This window comes from Strix aluco, chromosome 4, assembly GCF_031877795.1.
Source record: "Strix aluco isolate bStrAlu1 chromosome 4, bStrAlu1.hap1, whole genome shotgun sequence".
NCBI classification, from domain to species: Eukaryota; Metazoa; Chordata; class Aves; order Strigiformes; family Strigidae; genus Strix; species Strix aluco.
In genome coordinates this window covers 128,294,095-128,316,900 of record NC_133934.1, presented here as the reverse complement: position 1 = coordinate 128,316,900, position 22,806 = coordinate 128,294,095, and the positions used below count along the sequence as shown (strand labels likewise).

At 42.7% G+C, this 22,806-nt stretch overlaps 1 protein-coding gene across 2 annotated transcripts; it reads left to right on the top strand.

Annotated features, from left to right (window-relative positions):
* Positions 1-559: 559 nt before the first annotated feature.
* STYX (serine/threonine/tyrosine interacting protein) lies at positions 560-19,279 on the top strand. Of its 2 annotated transcripts, XM_074821122.1 has the most exons (11): positions 560-824; positions 11,298-11,330; positions 12,193-12,246; positions 13,358-13,455; positions 14,177-14,237; positions 15,642-15,678; positions 16,203-16,242; positions 16,322-16,372; positions 16,961-17,033; positions 17,985-18,078; positions 18,773-19,279. In XM_074821122.1, the coding sequence occupies exons 1-11, from the start codon at positions 768-770 to the stop codon at positions 18,844-18,846; spliced, it is 672 nt and encodes a 223-aa protein (XP_074677223.1). In that variant the 5' UTR covers positions 560-767; the 3' UTR covers positions 18,847-19,279. The 2 variants fall into 2 exon arrangements, with proteins under 2 accessions (XP_074677223.1, XP_074677224.1); XM_074821123.1 differs by lacking the exon at positions 16,322-16,372.
* Positions 19,280-22,806: the final 3,527 nt, after the last annotated feature.

The following is a 22,806-nucleotide window of genomic DNA, read 5'->3' as shown; positions in this document are numbered from 1 at the left end:
TCTCCCATGTGCAAAGCGGACCTGTTTGAATATGACCCCGCTTGTGGCGTCGGCTAAAATTTGAGGCAGGCAGTGACTTTCTGATGGTGGAGAAAACGAGTGCCTGCTCGCCAAAATGGAAGCGGTTTGACCTGCGTTCGAGGAGGAAGAGACCACAGGGAAGAGCAGGGTGAGGGGAAGGTGATGAGATGAACACCTCTGGAAGCTTTCATGGCCGCGACATGGCGGCCCAGGCGTGAGGCGCTTCAGGCCTGCGCCTCGGCCGGACCTCGATCGCCGCGAACCCGGGGCAGCGAAAGGGCCCGTTGAAGAAGTTCTAATTAGTCTTGCGAGGAGTTAATTAACGGAGCGGGGAGCTAACGCCGCTTCCCGAACCCGGCCTGGGGAAACGGCCCCGTGAGGGGAGGGAGGAAGCGCGCGCGCGCCGGTTGGCGCCTCACGGCGGCGGCGGGAAGCGCGCGGCCGGGCCCCGCCCCTCCGGCCGTTGAGGGGCGGAGCGGAGCGGGCGGGGGCGGAGGCGCCGCTGGAGCGGAGCCCGGGGGCGGGAGGGGGAGCGGCGGCGGCAGGAGGAGGAGGAGGAGGAGGAGGAGGGAAGAGGCAGCAGCGGTAGCAGCAGCAGCAGCATGGCGGCCGGGCGCGAGCGGCTGAGCGCGCCGCCGCCTCCTCCGCCGCCTCCTCCTGCCGCCGCTCCCCAGCCGGAGCTCGCGGGCCCGCTGCCCAAATAGCCGCCCTGCCCCGGTCCTGCCCCGCCCGGAGAGCGCCCGGCCATGGAGCTCGCCAAGCCGGCCTTCCCCGCGCTGCCGCAGGCCAAAGAGGACTCGGAGGTGAGCGACGCTGGGGGGGGACGAAGACTTGCCGGGGGCCGCCGCTCTGGCCCCGCCTGAGGAGAACCGCCCCCCCCCCCGGCTGTGGGGCCCTGTCCCCCCGCTGACACACACCACACCCCCCCCCCCCCCCCCCGCCTCGGTGGGGTGTCTCCCACTCACCCCTGGCCGCGGGGTCCCCGCTGAGATCCCGGCACAGGCCTCGCTGGGTCCCCACCGAGGCGCAGAGCCATCTTCTTCCCCCCACTTCCCCTCCCCGTACCGGTGACACCCCGGTCCGCAGGCCCCGCTGCCGGGCTCTGTGCCACCCGCCCCCCCGAGACCACCGGCCCCATCCTCCGGCCCTGCCGTCTCCATTGCTCTCGTAGAGCCCCTTCCCTCCCGCATCGCCCCTTTCGGGTGCCTCCGGCCTTTCCCGCCCGCTCCCGGGGCTGTTAGCCAGCTCTGCCAGCTGAAGAGAGGGTGCCTGCTTTCACAGAACCACCACCCCACCACCCCCCCACCCCCCGCTTTATCTCCCCGCTCCCTTGGCTTTTCCCCTCTGAGAGCGGCCCCCACTCACCTTGCCGGCTCTGCTGTCCCCCCTTCTGTGCTTCAGGGGGGTCACAGCCTCCCTGTTAGCCGCCCTTTTGCTTTCCCCTGCCTGTTCCCCATCCCTTTATATGGTCACCAGTCCTGTCGTCCATCTGCTGCTGCCTGCCTGCTTGCCCTTTTTTTTTTGTACATGCAGAAAGGTAACGAGCTGCTAGCAGTGAGTACCTGCGTGTCCCCTTCCACACAGTAACTCTTAGATACTCAAGAAACAATTTGGCGCTCCGGTGAGTCTCTTGGGGAGGCATTTTTACGGTTTGCCAAGGCTTCTCTGCAAACTAAGACAGGTGGCAATATCTGCTAAGACTAAACTGCACCCTGCGTGGTGTCAGGAGGAGCCGGGCCAGTGTGGTGTCTGATTTCTGAGCTTGGCTTAGCTTCTGACTTCTGACCCTGGATACTGGTGGTGTGTTTTTATGTGTCACGACCAGCCCTAAGTGTCCTGCTTTGATAGTGTCAGATACTTAATGCAGAATGTCGCAGTGTTCGTGCAGGAAGTTGATAGTATCTGAACTCTTCGGATGTCTACAGATTGTTGCATGTTTCATAACATCAGCATTTATTTCTGTTTTAATGGAGTTATTGTTGAATGCTGTTATTGTGGCAAGCTACCTGAAATATGGAAGTTACTGCGTTTTTTTCTTTTTTGGTTCTGTTGTCAAGATTTAATGCCCTCTTCACTTCAGAGCTTTGGAGGTGTTTACAAGTCATCTTGTTTTCAGAAAGCTGTTATCAGTTTGTATCTGAACACAAATCATATACCACCCTGTGAGGTTTATAATTTGTTTGCTTTTAAATATCTCTTCTTTCTGGAGAAACCAATCATATTATCTACAGCTACTTCTGAAAATGGTTAACTAAATTAGCCTGGATGGCTTTTTGAACCTGTTTATAACTAGAATGGGTGAAAAAGAGTGTGTGGTTAAAATAGTTTTAAAAACAGAGGTCACTGCCAGTCTTAACAACTCTTAGCTGAGGAAAACCTGAAATTATAATATGGTGTCCTTCAGAGTAGATTTTATTTTTTGCTTTTTTTTCATGCTCTTATCTCTCAATATTATAACGTACAGAATGTTAGAACTTCACATGCTGCAAGACTGTAGTGGAGAATTTCAAGGACTCTTTTTAAAGACTGTAAGTTAATTCTTTTCCAGCATCTCACATTTGTGTCTGACCTGATCTAAATACATTATAGTTGGAGTATTGGGGGGGAAACAGGAAAGTTAAAGCCAGTGTGAGAATGTCAGAGTTCTTGTGGAGCTAACTTGTTAAACAAAGCGTAAGAGCTTTTTTTCAGCATAAAAACCTTTAGCCCAATCCTTAACAAGATGCTTTGGAAAAGCAAACTAAGGAAACTAAAATCATTCTGCCCACAAAATGTAGTTATTCATGGAAAGCTGAAGATCATCTCTTGTGTGTTGCAGCGAGGAGGTTCTTTAATGAGCAGTAATGTCTAATACTATTTCAGGAAGTTGGTTATGTATGGTTTAATGCTGTCTTGGTAGATCTGCCGATTTCAGATTACTGGGGGGGAAGGGGAGGAGGGAGAACTTGGGGAATCCCTGGTTTACTTCCTGATGTAGGCCACTCAAGAGTAAGCACAACTTTGTGGTCATCTTAAGGCAATCTAACTGCTACCCCTCAGCAACCTTCTCCTGGCTGACACTAGTAACCATGTGACAGCTTAAATAATAATATTAAAAAAAAAAAAAAGCCAAATCAGTGAGCTGATCTGGTTGATTGCACAGCTTCACGCTCCCTAGTGCTGGCACAAGGAGAAGTCAGAGAGTGGGCAAGGCTATCTGCTGAGGGGGTGACAGCAGCCTGCGGCTGGATTGATTTAGGCAGACTGCAGACATGTACTCTAGATAAAGAGGTCACTTTTCTGGCCTGTAGATTGTTTGCAATGTCCCTAATCCATATGTAGTATTACAAATTGCTGGATTTTTAAACTACTTGGTTATTGGTTCTTTTTGGAACTTGTGAAATGCCACGTTAAGAAACACTGGTGATATTTACCAGTTGGAAAGAGTTGTGCTGTCTTTGCATTCCCAATCTGATACCATCTCAGTGACTGACGGACCAGAATTTCATTCCTCTGAGTACTCTTAGCAACATGTGTCACTCCTTTTTTTTTTCTTTTTTTTTTTTTTTCCCCCCCTCCTGCAGTTTGTGTGCACTTAAAGCTTATTCCGGTGGTGAAACCGTATTTGTTATAGGTCAAGCACAGACAGGTATTCGCCAGCGCCTGCCCCGCTTCGGTACGAGCGTGTGTCAGTGCTGGCTTCTTGTGATTTCTCTAGTCCGTGCTCGTGTGCTGGCTGCAGTCTGGGTGAATTGTCCAGTTCTGCAAGATGAGCTGATGAAGGCTGGGATAAACCAGCTTCGTGGCAGTTAAAAGCTTTTTCACAGGTCCTTATGCCATCGGAGTGTGTTCTACTTTTCATCTTTGGATGTTCAACATGTAACTCGCCATTCTTGCAAAGTTTTTCTGGTATATGCCATGAATGTCTGTAAACTGAACGTTGTTCTTCTGCAGATTGGCGATACTGAACATGTCAAAGTCTTATGAGTAATAGCGATGGTACATTTCTAAGTTTAGACTTACATGTCTCTTTCTAAAATTGGCACATTTTCCAAGATGAGGTCTCGAACTTCCTTACATTTGAGAAGTGCTGTGTTTTGTTTGGGTTCCCCCCCCCCCAGTATGAACATGTATGGCTAAGAGTTGGGTTAATAACAATTAGTGCATCTGGTATATTAGTACTAGAGACAGCTTAGCACTTCTGGAAAGATGGTAAATAAGGACTGGAATAATTCAAGGAATTTAGGGGAAATTATTTTCCCATTAAATTTGAAACAAACTAGAGAACAGCACTAGGATATGTGTAATGGGAACACAGCAATAATTACCAGTTCGTTTCTTTGTTAAAACATTAGCATATTTGCTTGCAAGCAGGCTGAGTAAACTAGTATTCATGATGCGTTTAGAATTTTTTTTAGGACTCTCCATGGTTTTTGTAATGGAATTATCAGCTTATTGACTAAACAGTCATATTTGCCTTTTTATTATGCGTAAAAACTGAGCTCTCTTTAGCACATAATTTTTTTGGAAGAAATTTACATTTCTTGACAGCTATATTTAGTCTGAAATGCTAATGTATTTTTGACTGCTTTTTTTAAACTGTGCAGTAGTTCAGTCCATCTGAAGGTGGAACAAATTTCTTAAACTTTTTTACTTACTTTGGATAGGAAACACAAATAACCCCCTTAAACATAGTAATTCTCCTCCTCTGCAGACTTCAAAATAAGTAGGAAGCCTGTATTATTTTATTTTACCTGCCCACAGAACAGAGCAAAAGAAATTTGAAACAAATGCTATGATATACTGGGAAATGTAAATCAGGTGACAGATTTTGATTGTAGCTCTGTAGGATACTATCAGACTACTTTGCATATATCAAAAGTGCACTGTGGCAGCTGAAGTTGAGCAGTCTTGTCAGTCGTGATTAACTTATGCCTTGCATCCGTGGGAAGTCTGTTGAAGTGCACAGGCATCCACACAGACGTGAAGGTGGCTCACAACTGGAGCAGTTTGTAGAACTGGGGACTTAAAGCATTTATTTTTTTTATCTAAATGAGGATTGTGAAGAGACCTGTGTGTTCCTTGGCTGTCTCAGTATGGCCCAACTCACAAGCCTGTAGTTAAAACAAACAAAAAAACTCCCAAACCAAAAAACCAAAGGCCATGAAAAAGTACATACTTACATACTTGCACCACTATAAACAATTCTGATAATCTGAATACAATTTTTCCTTTACTAGTAAAGCTTTGTTCGTTAGTGCTCATTCTACAGATTCTTTGTAAAAAACATGAATCATCACGACCTTTTATTGTAGTGGGTAGAAATGCTGTGGGGTGAATGCAGGAGAAATACTACTAGAAAAAAATGCAGATGAGTGTCAGCTTCTGTGCAAGTCTACTTAAAAAGAAAATAATACAAGAAGTGTGGTAGTCCTGCCACTTGTCTATGTGCTTCATATAAGCTGAAGAATTCTTCCTCCACTGCTTTAATAAAAGCTGGTGCTGACAATCCTGTGTGCTAATTGGTATTTAACAAGCTAGTAGAGGTATATTTTGGACCAGTGTTAGAGTGGGACAAATAAGAAACATTTGTTTCTCACCTGTATTATGTTTCTACTTTCCATTTAGTTGCCTTAGTCTACCTTTTATCCTTTTCTGTGGCGGTTTCCCCCTGCTAAAATAACCTTAATTTTCCTGTTGAATGCTTCTTCCTTTCTCCATGTGCTCCGTCCTTCCCACCTGCTATTGTTTTTCCTCTCCACCTTCCTGCTTTTGAACTCCTTTGTATTTTCCAAACCAAAAATGTCTGTACGATGAGGACTTCCCATTGTCTGAGTACTCTTTACAAATACACAGAAAACACCGTTAAACACCGCTTCCCAGCCCATGTTTACTAGTGTTGAGACTGACCGAAGTGGGATCTGTGACCGAGGGGGGGGACTTGCCATTACAGCAAAGCCCATCTAATAGCTGGCTTTGCTAAAAAGTGGCTTTACGTGTCCTGCCAACCGTCCAGTGTTGTCACCGTTTTTGTCCCAATGCTTATCTGACCTGTGGTGACCTGGAGCAGGGAGCTTACTCGGTAGACAACCAGCTTTGCTAAAAAAGCTGTTAGTTTTGGGCCATTATAGCTTCCTAGGTGTAGGATTAAACAACTGGGCAAGGGTGGGAATGTAAGCTCAGCCTTTAACCAGCCTCTGCTTTGGGTTAGCAGTACTGTCAAAGCCTTTCTTAACCTTGTTAATATAGCTCTGTTCTTGGTGGCATGCCCGCATCCTGACGGAACAAAAAGACCATGTTTCATTTTTTATATTTTATATACTTGCACTAGGACTTCTACCTGAAAAAAAATAAATTATATATATCTATATTTTTAGCCCTGAAGTGGTCAGGCAGTTGGACTAAGTGATCGTTGTAGGTCCCTTCCAACTGAAATAATTCTATTTTTTATATATATATAAAAATGCTTCCAGCTGGAATAACTGTCCAAGAACATGAAGCATGACTGAAACTAATGACACAGCCTTTCATTTTGTTCTTGCTTGTAGTAATTTTGAGACCCTTAAAGTAGCGTGCTTCACAGTGATGGACATGACAGCTTTCAGTAAAATATTTTTCTTGAATATGTTTTCAGTACTTCATTTAATTTGTCTTGTTTTCTTATTAAAAGATAGCAAATGAGTATGCTCTATTACTACCTCAGTATTTCATTATTTCTTTTGACAATTGTTTGTTCCGTTTTACAGAGGCCAAAGCTCTATTTTTGTGCAGGTCTTTAATGATAATGTCCCCCTCCTCCCCTTTTGTTGGACTATATCAGCTGGGAGTTTTTTTTCAAAATACCATCTAGAATACTTTCAAAACCACGATATGTTCTAATTTCATTGTGTAAATTAGAATTAAAACTGCCTCAGAATTAAGCATAAAGCTTTTGTGTCAAGGTAATCATTAAGGGATCAGGACCCATCCACAATCCAAGCTGTAGCCTGCTGAGGGGGGGTGATAGGGGTGTTGGCAGTTAATATAATCATGCCCTCTGACTGTTCTGATATAACACTGTAATTTTAATTTCCTGTACAGAACAGTACAAAGTTATAAGGAGGAGATCAGCTCGCCAGAGCAGATGAAGGAATTGAAGCAGGTCAGCAGAATGTGCGGCTGTCACTGCCGTAACAGTTGTCTTCAGCTTTGATTTCACAACTTGTGGAAGAACGTTGCACCAGGTTTGCAGGAGAGACTTCTGAGTGTTATAGCTTATATGAATATTCCACTAGACAGGGAAACAAATTTAGGCAAGAGGATTCTGACAGCTCTAGATTTTTGAGGTACGTGAGGAACGATCAATCATGCAGAAGCTTTGCTGTGATGAATGGCGATGGGAAGAGAAAGCTGTACAGAGGGGTAAGCGATGCTATCAATCACCAACAAAAGAGCTGTCCGAGCATTGGAAAAGGGTCGGAAGCCTGGAGTGGTCAGGAAGGTTTTACTGGGACTTGTGTGCAGCTTTTCAAAAGGACTTGAGTAACAGTCTTGAAAGCAAGGGGAGACATTGTAGATGGTGGCTGATGCCCGGTGATGCTGAGCAGATAAGGGACAGCAGCTACAATCTAGAAAAGATACTTCTTGGTATTGGATTCTTCTTCTTTAAACTACTGATCTGATTTATTTTACTGGTGGTTTTTTTAGCACCTTTGAGAGCTTCTTCTTTCATCTGGGGCAGTCTGTGGTTTGCAGGCTTTGCTAATTATAAGGCAGCAGGAGTTTAACCATAATAATGAAAGTGCAGTACTGCAGATTGCCTTTCAACCAAAGCTGAGCTTTGGCAAAGACTGACTAGGATATACCTTTTATATGTGAAAATTAGATGGATCTTCAGACTTAAACTGTCAGTTAAGGACCAGTTGAGCAGTCATATATCCATTTCACTACATTCCTTCCGGTGAGGCATATGCAGATTGCACGAGGTATGTTGTGGTGCTGTCTTCAAAAAAACACAGTCTTTGCTTTTGTGCAGATCTTGAGCATAGACAATTCTCAGTGTCAGAGCTGTTAAACTAATTAAAAAAATTAATTATATGAATTTTATATTAAGTCCTAGCCAAGTCACTCTTTCAGGAAAAAGTCCACGTGTACGTGCATTTGCACATGTCGATGTGAGGTGTCGGGGGTTTTTGCCATTAAACTGTTCCTCTAAAGAAAAGCTATAGCTATGGCAAAATATTGATGAAATAACCATAACTGTTGGCAGAGTAATTCTTGATGTAGTTTGATTATTGGTTACCAAGAAGCTCTTTGTAGTGTAGAGAAGTCTTGCCTATTCATAAATATCTTCAATTTATTCCAGCTAGGGATTGGCTGTAGATGGGGGCGGGAGGGCTCGGACATGTGCTTTATTCCCTTTTCTCTTGCTACTCGCTCTGTTCTGGGGCAGTAGTTGAAGTGCTTTAGATAGTCCCTGGCATTTCATCTGTGCGAATACAATGTACAGCTGATAACGTGCTGTGAACACCCTCAGCAAAACAGCTGAGGAGTCTCTTAAACTTATCTGTCAGTGGATCACAGTCTGGTCTGGGGAGATCTGTCCGAGGTGAGTGGCTCCTCTTTAAAACTTTGGAGTTGTGGGCGTTATTTTTTGTTTACCTTCTCTTTACTTTTGTGTCTTGTGAGTATTGAAGATCATGTCTTCCAGTGAGTTGTTGCTTATTCTGTAGAAGCTACCAAATACTTAGCAGCAAGGAGTGCTGTTAATCTATCCAGCTCTGGCATCATCAGTTGTTTTCTTAGCAAAATTCTTGTATTTGGTCTGATGAAAAGAAACTTGCAGTTGTTATTTGTCTGCTGGGTGCTTCAGACAGTGGAAAACACATCTGATGAATGAATGCCTTAAAACGAGACCTCTGCTTGGGTTCAGTCTACATTAATAGATTATTTTTTTACATAATTTTGCATAATATTTGAATAATCTTGCATTGTTAGTTCTAAAAGCCTTGAAGGGCTGTCAGGAAATCGCCAGAATCACTCTTTCAGTAGTTCATGTACTTGTGTAAAGAAAACATTTAATCTGAGACATCATCTTTCAGATATTTAGTTTGCAGACTCAATCCCATTGGAAACTGTACCTTTCTGGCTTCTTGAAGAGCACTGAAGACTAATGTCTGGAGCCAGTACTGACATTTTGTTCTTGTTCAGAACATCTGTGGCATCTGTTGTCTTTTGGGTTTTGGTTTCCTTTGGACTGTATATTGCTAAATTCTTGCCTACTTATTTTGCACAGTGTACAGCTGTCGGGACTAACTCAATTTCCTGCCTCTAATGCATTTGGAAGAAATATTTATAATGTATTGTTAAGTCCCCTTGACCAAAGTAGTGATGAATTTGTGTTTTCATTATGCTCTACATTAAGACTTTTAAATTCTATGAGTATCTAAATAGAGTAATAAACCCACTTAAGTGCTTGTATACTCCTGGAGTGAAGCCTTTTCAGAGTTTATTTCTCATAATACTGTTTTTTATGCTTGGACAAAACCGGTGTTTTCTTTTTGGTGAATGAATTACGCTTTCATATGCGCAGTGAGACAATGGGATTATGCTAAAATACTCTTAGGTCAAGCTTCAAAGGATATGGTTCTGTAAATATCCTTTGTCACAGAATTTCTACTACCAGGAGCTTTTGTTATTATAGCTGCAACGTACAGAAGTAACTTAGCTTACCTCTGTGTCTTTAGCAAAGACCATTTCAGTTTATTTTATTTCCCTGTTCGTACTACCATTTTAGGTAGTATTCAAAGAATTGTTTTGAGTGGCTTAATGTTTGTTTGCTTTCTCAGAAATGCTGTCCCAGATTCAATTCAAGTGGTTTCCAGAATAACTTTACTGATACTAAAATCCTTTCTAATTCCACTGCCAAGAGCTAGCAAAACCTCTCTGGGTAACTGTGTGTGTTTGGGGGAAGCACTGGATTTTTCTTGTGTGGCTTAATAAAAAGGAGGTTAATGCAAAATTGATGCTACCGGTACAACTGCAGGTGGACAGTAATGCAGTTTAAGGTCCTGGATCTGTCTTGATATAATCCTGATCTCACTTCAGAGGTTGAATATTTAGAGTTTAACTTTCTCATAGTTTTGAGGAGATTGGAACATCAACAAGAACGACATATGGCAAAGTTTTTTCTTAGCTGCCGGTGTGTGTGGAGCAACCAACAAAGTTATGTAAATAAATGTATGCAGTCTTATTTGATTTGATATGTTTGACTATTTCCCTTTTATTTTTTTTTTTTTCTCCAGCTGGTAACTGTGATCTCAGATACAACTCCTTCGTGTGTCAGGGTCAAAGAATGAGTAAGAGCCTGTTAATAGAGGACAGTGGGAGTTGTAAGGAAGGAAAGCCAGGAATAGAGTCTGCCTGAGCACTTTTCTGTTCAGCTTTGGCAGCTCTGTAAAATGGAGCAAAGGATGAAAATGTTGATGCTGGCATTTGCTCTGGGCAGTTCTGATAGATTGGGTTGGACGATAGTTAATAGTCATCTGGGAAAGGGTGGTTCCCAAGTGGTGAACCTTCACAAACTTGTGGGTCTGAGATTTGTGGAAGGGTGCGATGTGCTGGATGTAAATTAATGTCTCCTTGGGGCTGAACGCAAGCGTATGCGTTCACTAGGCAAGGATCCTTCCCAGTTTAACTGTTGAGGATGGGGAAAAGTGGAGATTCACTTTAATGGCTTGCTGTGTTCATGGAGAACATAAGCTTCCAGAATTGTTAAAGCTAAATCATGAATATTCAAAACAGAGTTAGTTTGAATATAGTAGGTGAGGCATTGTGGATTTTAAGGGAGTTACCTGCTATACTTGTTATCTTCTGTTTTTTCAGTGGCTGTAGGAATGTACCAAAGGAGGTTTTTTGTACCAGTCAAAGAGGTTTTTTTGCTTCTGTGGCTAGTACAGAATGTTCTAAAGCTTTTTTCCTTTTTTTTTTTTTTTCCCCTCCCCACTCTAGAGGGAGGTTTCCAAGCAGAAAGCTGAGGTGTGGATGTATAACACACCAGCTATTATGCACAGCTTCATCACTGATATAGAGTACTTGAGGTTTCTTCACATTAGCTTTCAAAATAGTTTTCCTTGCACTCGAGTGTTGCTGGTATCTCTGTGGAGAGTTACCAGTAAGTGTAAGCAGTGTGCCTGTTGCAGAGCTGGTAGTTTATTCAATCTGTGGAAAATAGGTTTTGATTCTTTTACACAAGATCTCTGTCTGAATTTATTTTTCTCTCTATCTGCCTATATAATTATTTTTTGTTTTATTTTAAGGATTGGACCTATCCCATGAGGAGAGAGATGCAGGTATGACACACTTTCATTTACCATTTGAGTCAAAACCCGTGGTGCATTCAGTAGGAAAAAGAGTGCCCTACAAAAGTGCTGATATCAAAATCAGTCTTTAGGGGTAAAGTGTCAAGCAGCACCATGGGAGAGGTGTGTGAGGATTGCCAGCTTGTTAGGAAAAAAAAAAGTTATTCTGGATTGTGCAGGTGTGCTTGGACCTCTGTTGTGCAAGTACTAAAAAAAAAAAATAAAATCATGTCCTTTTCAGAATCCCCATAATATTTTATTTTTGTCTTAAGAGATGGTTGTTAAAAATGTATTGGAGCTTTGGTTTTTAACTTAAATTCGGCTGGAAGTGTCCTCAAGTAGGATGGACAATTAAAATTTTCCTATGGTGGTGTCAGCTGAATCCTTGCACAAGATAAGATCTACAGACCTACATGTCTTTATTGGTGGGGAGATAAATAGTTAAAAATTGGTATTTTCCTACTACTAGGACAAAGCTAGAAGACTTACCATGCGTGTATCTTTTTCCATCAGAGTGATTTGGAATTACTTACAAGACACAATTATATACAAAGTTAGAGTTCCCTTCATTTGATCTGGGGCAGGGTAAGATGCAGTAATCAAACTGGAACTTAGTCCAAATAAAGGACTTGATTCCTGTTCCAAAACAAGATCTCCTGCACAAAGATTATGTTTCTTTTATTTTGCCAAACCAATTTTTTTTTCCCCTTGTCCTGTTATAAATGACACTTGGTAACACACCTCTCACTAATATGTAAATTACTTGTTTCCATGGCCATAGTCTAGTTGAGTGCAATGTATTATTTCAGATAATTTTGAGTTGGTATTAAATGTCTGTTCTTCTGCCTCGTAGGAAATTTTACCTGGGTTATTTTTAGGCCCGTATTCTTCAGCTATGAAAAGCAAGGTATGATTTTTCAGAATAGTGTTTCATAAGGAAACTTTGCTGTGGTGCTTTGATTTGTTACTGTGGGAATATGTTCAAATGTTATCTGTTTAAGTGTAAATTTGCTTGCAATCCTGAACTGGAATGTGAAAGATGCCAGAGAAGTAATAGGTGGTGCTTTTGTGGGAGGGTCCTTGTAGCCTGCAGGATTATCTGACTGGGGCTGGTGTCGATGCCTCCCCTCTGCAGAGTGACTGAACTACTGCCTCAGGCACGAGAGTTGACATGAGACTGCGTTGTCCTTAACAATCTTGTGAGCTAAAGGGTTACTTTAGGAGAAAAATGAAAAAAGAGCCCCGATTTTAAATTTTTTCGGGTGGCTTGAAGTTCTGCATACGTTTGTGCGCGTGCACACACTCTCAGTTCAGCTAGTCAGCTTTACCTACTCCTTACAAACCAGAGAAAAGTGCAAGTTTGAAGTGACTTGTGCACTAATTACAGCGAGCATTCATGTGTGAGCTTTTTGTATTAAAATTCAGTCTTAGAGTTAAGCTTGAATAGAATTTTTCTTAGAAAAAAGTAAACCATTTGAGATGTGCATGTTACCGATCAGGCAATCTGTTTCCTTTGCTAAGTGTTGCTGCACAAATCGGAACTGGGAACTCACCTGTACAGTAAAATAAAGTGACTTGCATCTACAAGAAGGTCAAGCAGTGCGCTAAGACAAAGCTTCTATGTGCAGACTTACAGTTTAAACGATTTTACTTTCAGTGGTTTGATTCCAGCAAGAATCCAATGCTAGCTGAAAATTACTGCATTGTGTAGGGACTTGCAATTTGAGGCAAAGTGGAAGGTGGGCAGGGATAAACAAGCTCATTTAGTGCTGCCTTTACTGCCTGTTCTTTTTATCATCATTAGGAATGCTTTTGCTTGCAGGTCCTACTGGTTGTGTTTTGTCTCTGAAAGACAAAATTTTTCACTCTGTGCTTTGAGTGTAAGAAAACTAGCTCTTGATTTTCCTTGAGGACATGATATAGCCCTACTGTGTATTTAAGCATAGCTTTGCTTTTTATTACTGTGTAACAGATGGATTCTGTCATTTAAAAAAAAATGTTCTTTTTCTTTTCCACAGCTACCTATACTTCAGAAACATGGAATAACCCATGTAATATGCATACGGCAAAACATTGAAGCAAATTTTATTAAACCAAACTTCCAACAGTTATTTAGGTGAGAAACGATGATAACATGAAGACCTGCAAATGATGAAAGGTCTTACTTTTAAGAAACTTAATTCTGTATTAACAAAATCTTTTTGTGTTAGTGTTCTTCCCAAATATTTTCACACTCAGAACTGTATGAAAAATGTGCTAAGGTGTAGAAAGACTCTTTAAATCCAAACTGTGAAGTGTTTTCATCCTGCTAAACTCTAGGCATTGGCAAGTCTGCAAATGAGAAGTATCTGTTAGTTTGCAGTAGCAGTCTTCAGTTTTCAAGTTGTTGGTTCTAAGTACCATTTGTCCTGCTAATAAAACATTTGAGGTAACTTAATCAGAATATGTGTACCTCTGAAAGTTGCATAGAGCCCCAGAAAAGAACCCTGGCTCATATTTTACAACCTGCTGGGAAGCCTGTGAGTATGTAGCGTACTGCTTTCAAATAAAGTTGTGTCACCTGTAGCAGAGTGCTCGTGCGTTTCTGCCACTCCGAGAGGGGATTTTGTCAGGTGATGTTGGAGAAGGTTCCTCACTTTCTTCCTCATAAGGACAGCTCCAGAGGTTGCTTGATTGTCCCAAGTTCTGGAGCTCAGACCAGAAAGTAGAGCCGGGAGGGTAGTTGCTGGCTTCCTTCTGCAGGTTTGAGTATTGTAGTGGGGTTGAATCAGCTCTACATGTGCCAGTGGTGGCAACTCGGTATTACTGTGTACTCATAGCAACTGTTTTCATTGTAGGTATTTAGTCTTGGATATTGCAGATAATCCAGTTGAGAATATAATACGATTTTTCCCTATGGTAAGTATTTGTGTGTTAATGAGAACAGATGGGGAATGGAGTTGCCCAGCAAGAGTTTTCTGAACTAACAGATACCAGTTTCAAATTTGGGATACCCAGCCTGAGGCACCTGGAAGGGCTGTGAACTCTTAAGTGACTTTATTATTGCCACTTTAGTAAGTGTAATTAACTCCTTTTTTTCAAGTATAGAAACTGAGGCAGAGTTGTATCTTCTTATGATCTTAAAGAGGAGAAAAAAAAAAGTAGTCTGGTCTCAAAGAATTCAGGTCATGGGAGAAGAGAATGCTGGAGAACTTGGCCTGTAGGAAACATAGTTTTTGAGACCAAGAATATTTACATCTCTTGTATCAAATACTAAAACAAATCCAACAGAAAATAGTAACTAGTTGATGTAATGAAGTTTTACAGTATCGTGAAATGCGTTTACTGTAGAGGAATTAAAAAGTAGCTTTAAGTTAAACAGTACCCATTACATACTGACCTTTGGAAATAGAATAAACTGGTAGTTTTGAGCCATGATTTTGTATCAACAGAGCAAAAGCATTTTGTTCCTTCCCCTACCCCCCCCCCCCCCCCCCCCAAAAACCCCCAACCCAAACCCCCACCAAAAAGCTCTTCTGTCTTCCCTGTGTATGACAGAGGCGGTCATGTTTTTGCAGAACAAGGCAGCAGATCACTTGATGGCCTGCAGCTTTTCTAATGTATAACACCATTTGATCAAACAACATTCTCTGCAAATCTCACAGTTACTGACACCTTAGTAGCTCTGTGTTGGTATATTTTTAAGAGTCTAGTCTGAGTTTTCCCCACAATAAATTATTTAGCTTTTGCTTTTCATCTCATCAGCTGTTTCAACCTGGTACTACGTCACATCTCACCTTATAGATCAATTAGACCTACTTTAATTAGTGAAAATATCATTGGAGAACTTCTAGGAAGACAGAGTCAGTACAGTGGTCTGGGCCAGATTGCTGTTGATGCATGTGGGTTTTAGTTTGTGGGGTTTCTGGATAATTTTTTACCCCCCCAACTGTTAAGCAAAGATGTTTGGAAGTTACTTTTTAGTATAGTGACTTAACATGTGACATAATGATTGTAAAAGACACACATAGTGGATTTTTATACATTTGTTTCTGGCCTTGCACTAGGTTTTCATGGAAAATTTTATGGATAGTTAAAAGTACAAAAGAAATATAAATGTCCAGTTGAAATGATGTCTAAGTTTGTATGATGAGTGCATTATTGCATTATTGTCACTGTATATAAAGACTTACATAATTGTCACTTATTGTCACTGTATATAAAGGTACAAAAATTGTACCAAATTTAAATGCAAGTAGCAGTAACATCCAAACATCTAAAATAATCTGAAACTTTGAGTCTTGTAATTTTTTTCCTTTTTAGACTAAAGAATTTATTGATGGAAGTTTACAAAGTGGAGGTAAAATCATATTAACTTTTTTTCCTTCATTGTTGTTAAAGCTCTAAAACTAACTTAGTGGTATGTATTAGAGGTTCTTAAGTATGAGGTTTTCTTAAATTTGGGGTTTTATTGTGCTTGACTTGAACAAGTTCAGAGTGAAGTGGTCTTCTTTCTTTTTGCCTCTGATGGGAAAACAAACCTCTTTGTATATCTGGGGTTTTTTTTTACCACTTTAAACACAGCTGTGTTCTGTGCATGAGGTTTTTTGCCCCCTCTGTAATGTAGGGCCTTAAATCTGCATTGTGGTCCTGGAATCCAGATTCTGTTACTCAAAATCCTCAGAGGAATGGGAATCCATGCTTCTGCATCCCAGGGCAGTCATGGACAGAGTGTAGGTAGTAATCTAGAGTGAAGACACACTTCTTAGGATGTACCTTTCTACTGTGTAGTTCTCCATACCAAGGAAAAAACTACATTTCAAAGAATTTTCTTCAGTCTGTACAAGTATGGTTGGTTGTGGTTTTTTTTTTTTTCCTTCCCAGGAAAAGTTCTTGTCCATGGAAATGCAGGGATTTCTAGAAGGTAGGAAACCATTCATCCTGCTTATTAATTTTTTTAAACAATGGAAATATATTTTATTTTTTTTTAAATTTCTTTTCAGTGCTGCCTTAGTTATTGCATACATAATGGAAACATTTGGGGTGAAGTACAGGTAAGAACAGAGCGCGGTCATGTAGTTAACTCCTTGTCTGAAAAGGTTGAAGTGAGAGTACTTTAGTACAGAGAAGTAGCCTGATACGTCTGTAGGTGTTCATTTTTGTAATTCAAGTGGTGTAAGTGAATAATAATTCTGGAGGGAACACAAACAGTTGTGTATTGTTGCCTACTGAGATTGAAGACTACATGGGGCAGATTATTCCATTTCACTTTGCTGCAGGTTTGTTTACATCCTTTCTTTAAGCAGAAGTAGGTACCTGCTGCTAATGGAAACGGGCTACCAGCCTGCAGATTGATGGCTGCCTTTAAAACTGTAGGAGAGGCCCCAAGAGGCTGTTCTGAGCCGTGTGTTGAAAACAGACCAGCAAGCTGAAGACTGGGGGTGGGAAAATCATATTTTACAACTACTGCTTCCTCTTCGGCCCAAACAATTTCAGTCCTGCAAACCAGTTCTGAGGAGTCTTTAGAGGTCATGTATTTCCTAAGAACTCATAATCAGAAGGAAGACTCCTGAAACCACAGAGACTTTTGTCATAGTCTGTTTTCCACTGAAGTATTTTATCTCTCTCCTTCTCTTTTTAAGGGATGCATTTACTTACGTTCAAGAAAGAAGATTCTGTATTAATCCTAATGCTGGATTTGTCCATCAACTTCAGGTGACTTTTTATTTTTCTGGCTGTAACTCAGAATCCATTTGATGAATCATCTTCCTGCAAAACAGCTGTTTGTACTTAGGCATAACATTTACTGTAAAAGTATGCTTCAAGTAAATGTCAGAAGCTATAGTAGAGCTTGGGAGGAAGATGAGTGGGTACCCTAGTTCATTAGACTTAAGCTTTAGACAAAGCAAATCCAGGAGGAATAAAAATCCTGGTTTGTGCAGTGATTAAGAGGCTCTGAAACAGCTTAATTGGCAGTGAAGGAAACTGCGAAGTGAATATCGTGGCACGCAGCAGTGATGCTTCTTGACACTTGGATTTGTAGGTGAAGTTCACAAGTCTGAAACAGCAAATGGTGGTATCATGAGGTTGCTTTATCATATTCCAGGAGTCTGCTGGGTGGGTAAATGCCAGGACAGTATGTTGAAACAGATTTGCAGTGTCTCTGTTATTGCTTGGGTGGCTGGCAGCAAGATGATTATCTCCTGAGTTTTTTTGGGGGTTTTTGTACTTTTAAAGGAACTCCTGTGAGGAGTTCTTGTGTAGCACTGGAAGTGTGTGACAGGCCCCTAGAACGCAACTTCAAGGCCATGTATGGTTTGTCCTTGGGACAAATCTCTGAAGCTACCGTATTCAAAGTCAGGTTTGTTTCTACTGTCTCAGTTGCCTTCTGGGAGCAACAGTGAGTTCTCTGAACATTCTCACAGAATTTTTTTATGAAAGTTACTTTCTTCCTTAAAGCCAGTTTGTGCCATCCTTTAAGTTTTCTTTTGCTCTGTCTTCCTGACAGTTTTTGTCATTCACATCAAAGCAACAAAGAACTCTCCCCTAAAATCTCTGCCTTACTATAAGATACTCTGTCCTAGTGAAGTCTCTGAATTAATCCTTCTCATCCTTACAAAGCATTATGCCAAATCAATAGCAAGATGTATTATTCAACTTTTTCAGGAATATGAAGCCATCTATCTAGCAAAATTAACCATCCAGATGATGTCACCACTGCAGTTGGAGAGATCCCTCTCAGTTCCACCTGGAACTACAGGTCAGAAGCCTCTCCTGGGGGGTGTGATGCTGCCTGTCCTACCTGGTGTTGCAGGGTGACTTTGGCACTCCCTGAGTAAACCTCTAGCGGCAGTGAATCTCAGACTTTTGGGAGGGGGATGGCTGCAGTTGGTGTACAAGCTGTGGTCAAACTTCAGTCTGCAGTACTGAAATATTCTGGTTTGTGGCTGAACTTCCCTGCCATGTGGGAGAAGGGCCCTGCCTCAAAATCCCAAACCCCCGGCTGCCCTACAGGAATCAAGAGTGGTGGGTTGAAAGCAGCCAGTGTTCATGACATAATTGCTGCCCTTAATTTTAAGGCAGTTGATCTGAAAAAAAAAAAAGTTTTCTGTGCCTTTGAACAGATAATAGCGGATTAGGGCATGTAAAAAATGTTTCCTTAATCATATAGACGTGTGCCAGTAGCAACCCCTGCTAAAGGTTAGGGAAAATGGAGCTTGGGGGGAGATGTGAAAGGAGTGTGAAAAAGGGTGGATTCTAGGAAATTTCTCTTCCCTGTGGAGAAGTGTGAGGGAAGAAGAGTGCTGTCAGCAACCGGCTATCCGAAAGCTGAAGGTCTTCAAAGGGCAGAGTCCCTGCCAGAAGACACCAGCAACTGCCCTGCAGTCCTCCTCACAGCTGCCTGTTGTTAGCGCTGCTCTCAGATGTGTCCTCCTTCCTCTTGCCTTTTCCAGGAAGTTTAAAGCGAATGCATGAAGAGGATGAAGAACTCGGAACCATGCAAGTGGCAGCAGCACAGAATGGATGAGATCCGAGGGCAAGCACTGTTTGTATTGTGAATTCCTGCCAAGAAAGGTGAAGCAAACTAGGGAAAAAGAACTAATAATGCAAAATGAACACAGACATAGCTTCTTCTCAATTAAATGTTGCTTTCAGATGTAAATCTGCCTCTGCAACACACTAAGCATCATTTTTAAGATGTTGGACTTCTTGAATGAATAGATGGCACTGATTGTTTTACTCCTTTTTTACACTTTACAGTTTTATTCTAAACCAAGATTTTTGGACTTGCAAAGAGGTATTATTGCAATAATGCACTTTTCATACTTGAAATTTCTTTATTTGTATGATATAAAGTTATTACTTTAAACAAAATGCAAGTTGGGGGGATTTGTTTATAAAGTTATTTGTGTAATTTATAACAAGAGACTTTAGTAAAGAAAAAGTTTGCTAAAACTTCACCTTGTTCTCAGTGTATATTATGGTCATGCTTGTAGAAATGTGCCTTATGAACTGCACTACTGGCAACTGAGCAACAGCAGTGATCTGAGCAGTATTTAACTCTGCCTTGTTATAAAACCTCTTATATACTGAGGGACCGGCACTCAGAGCAATTTAAGACAAAATACTGTTCTAAAAATCTCTCTGTTTATGCAAGTTAAACAGAGTACTGGTTAATCACTTAATAAAATACTCATGTGCTGAATTAATACAGAGGGCAGCTACCAATTGTACACAGAAGACTGAATTCTTTTAGCCAGCATTAAGACGCTGCTTGTTAAATTAGTTATAGGCTGATTTAAGTTGAACGAGCCAGTACAGTCTGTCTACTAGAAATAGTGCATCTTTGAACTGGTATTGAAGGAATAGTTCCCTTTGTGAGACAATAATTGCATCATTTGAGGTAAAAATTGGGTTGGTGTTTGAAAACTGAGGCCCAAAGCACTGGCTGTAATAGTATCAAGACCTAAAGGATTCACCTCAGCTCTTGTAATGCGTTAGAGACAATTAAGGCCATGCACTTACCAGTGCTTTAACGTTTTCAAACTGGGAATTGCTGAGGTGGTTCGAGCAGCTTTAACTCTTCTCCCTTCTCAGATAACCTCGGGTTGTGCAAGTGCAGTTTCAGTTCTGCATCTCTGCTTTATTTGCCAATCGGTCAGTTGCATAAAAGATAGGAATGAAACGATGGCTCCTTCGGAGTATGGTGGTGACCGAGCACACTGCAAAGCTGTTAGAAAAACTTGTGTATTTGGGAAATCTGGGCTTGTAGTTAGACTCTATTTTAACAGAGAAGAGGTAAGAGCTGAATCAATCTTTTGGGCCCCTCACTCCAAAAAGGCCATTGAATGACTCGAGTGAGTCCAGAGAAGGGCAACGGAGCTGGTGCAGGGTCTGGAGCACAGGTCTGATGGGGAGCGGCTGAGGGAACTGGGGGGGTTTAGTCTGGAGAAGAGGAGGCTGAGGGGAGACCTCATGGCCCTCTACAACTCCCTGAAAGGAGGGTGCAGAGAGGGGGGATGAGTCTCTTGAGCCAAGGAACAAGCGCCAGGACAAGAGGGAATGGCCTCAAGCTGCGCCAGGGCAGGGTCAGACTGGCTCTTAGGAAGGATTTCTTTGCAGAAGGGGTTGTTGGGCGTTGGAATGGGCTGCCCAGGGCAGGGGGGGAGTCCCCATCCCTGGAGGGGTTGAAGAGTCGGGTTGACCCAGCGCTGAGGGATCTGGTGGAGTTGGGAACGGTCAGTGTGAGGTTCATGGTTGGACTGGAGGATCTTCAAGGGCTTTTCCAACTGAGGTGATTCTGTGCATATAAGACACCCAGGGCTCTGGGCATCCAGCATCTCCCTGTACTCTGATGTGGCCAATGTCCTCTGTTGGCCTCAGAATGAGTGACGCGTGCTGACTCTCAGGGCAGATATTTTTGAATTTGAAGGCCTGAAGCTCAACAGCGAAGCCATTTTGTACTGTGAGGATCTCTTCCGATGCTGCCTTCTGCTGGAGAATCCTCCAGCACCTTGTTTGCTTTGCAGGAGCCTGTTTACTTTGTAGGAGTTCTGCCTTGCTTTGTGTATTCAAGGCAAGTTGACCACACCTGGGACTTGTTGATCTTTGCTTAGTCACTGTTCCTCCACCTCGTCTTGCAGCCCTTCCAGAGCAACTCAGAGCTCTTGGCCTCTCAAGGCTCTTACAAGTAGCAGATTTTGGTTTGAAAACTGCTTGGGTTAAAGCATGCTGCTAGAACAGCTGTTGGTGGCACCTGGGGAGGAAATCCTGCAGGAAGTCAGGGCTTTTAGCTGAGCCAGGACACTGGGGTGAGGCTTTCCAGCCTAATAACATCTTTCCGTTTGGAATGTGGATGCTGTGGAGTGCTGCACATGGGGAGGGTTCAGCAGCACTTTCTCTTTGCTGTCTGTCTGTCTTCTACCACCTACATCAGTGATGGTGCTGTGCAAATTCTTCAGAAAAAAAGCCTTTAAGAAAGGTATGATTAATTAGGAAACTTTCAGCTTGGAAAGGGGAAGCGTTGCTGTTACCTCCTTAAGCAGCACAAGTTGTCCGTGTGGTCATAGGGTTTATTATGTGCTGTTAACTGACTCTCTTTACAGGAATGTGTCTGGGGCTGTTGGGAAATACAGGCTCTGATGGTTCACCCCCCACCCCATGAGGTTACCGCAGGGTTTGGGGGTGTCTGTCTGTCTTGCACAGCTCACCAAACGCTGCCAGCTCACAGCTTCTGAGGAAACATGGCTGGGAACCAGAACTTCTGCATCAAATTGCTTTCTGTTGCAGCTCCCTTGGGAAGGGGTAGAGATGAAACACAGCTGGAAGAACACTCTTGCTTCATCAAACTTATCTCCTGCCAGAGAGGCTGGTTGATGTGGAGTCTGGTTCTGTTACCTCATTGGGGTCCTGGGGCTTCCCTGGGGACCCTCTTTCACAAACTAACAAGCTTCATGACTAAAGATTTTCCACCAATCTGATTTTTTTTCAGGCCATTACGCCCTGCTGATGCCTTCTACAGTCATTCTGGTCCATCTGCCTCACAGATAACATCCTCTCAGATCCTGAGGGATTGTGAGATTAGTTTTCCTCATATCTATTATTAAGCCTTTTATTTAAAACTTGACATTTGTCTCATTTAGCTTATTGCCAGTAGGTATTTCAATTAGTTTGCTTTCCGGGTTAAACCAAAGGTGGGAAATGGTGGCAGGGATCCCTCGCTGTGGCCTTAGAGTAGCAGTAGAGGTGGAATTTTTCTCCCTTCACCGGGTCCCAGATCTTTGGGGATCCACAGCTGGATGTTAAGGTGCCTGCATTCCCTTCCCAGCTTCAGGGAAGCAGAGTGAAGGAGCTGGAGAGCTGTTACCTCCTCCTTGGGATTTCAGCTTTTGGGTAACGTTAAACCTCTGGAGAAGCTAGTAGTTTTGAGAGGGTTGATTTCTGACACAATCCTTGGTGCTGTTGTTCCCTGGGAGGTCTTGCTAGTTCCTCTTGAGCCAGTTGTACTGTAGCTAAATTATCAGGGCTGCTTCATTTTAACGGTGGTATTTTCATACCACCTGTTGCTGTGAAATGCTGTTATTTGTGGCATTTTCCTGCTTCCTGTGACAACTTAAAAGACGTCTTATGAGGAGCAGCTGAGAGAACTGGGGGGGTTTAGTCTGGAGAAGAGGAGGCTGAGGGGAGACCTCATGGCCCTCTACAACTCCCTGAAAGGAGGGTGCAGAGAGGGGGGATGAGTCCCTTGAGCCAAGGAACAAGCACCAGGACAAGAGGGAATGGCCTCAAGCTGCGCCAGGGCGGGGTCAGACTGGCTCTTAGGAAGGATTTCTTTGCAGAAGGGGTTGTTGGGCGTTGGAATGGGCTGCCCAGGGCAGGGGGGGAGTCCCCATCCCTGGAGGGGTTGAAGAGTCGGGTTGACCCAGCGCTGAGGGATCTGGTGGAGTTGAGAATGGTCAGTGTGAGGTTCATGGTTGGACTGGAGGAT

What these genes read in the sequence shown, in the direction of transcription:
- STYX (XM_074821122.1), top strand. Translation starts at nt 768, where the DNA reads ATGGAGCTCGCCAAGCCGGCCTTCCCCGCGCTGCCGCAGGCCAAAGAG. An exon ending in CCATGAGGAGAGAGATGCAG is followed by an intron (nt 11,331 to 12,192) that starts GTATGACACACT and finishes TCTGCCTCGTAG; the next exon opens with GAAATTTTACCTGGGTTATT. An exon ending in TAATACGATTTTTCCCTATG is followed by an intron (nt 14,238 to 15,641) that starts GTAAGTATTTGT and finishes TTTCCTTTTTAG; the next exon opens with ACTAAAGAATTTATTGATGG.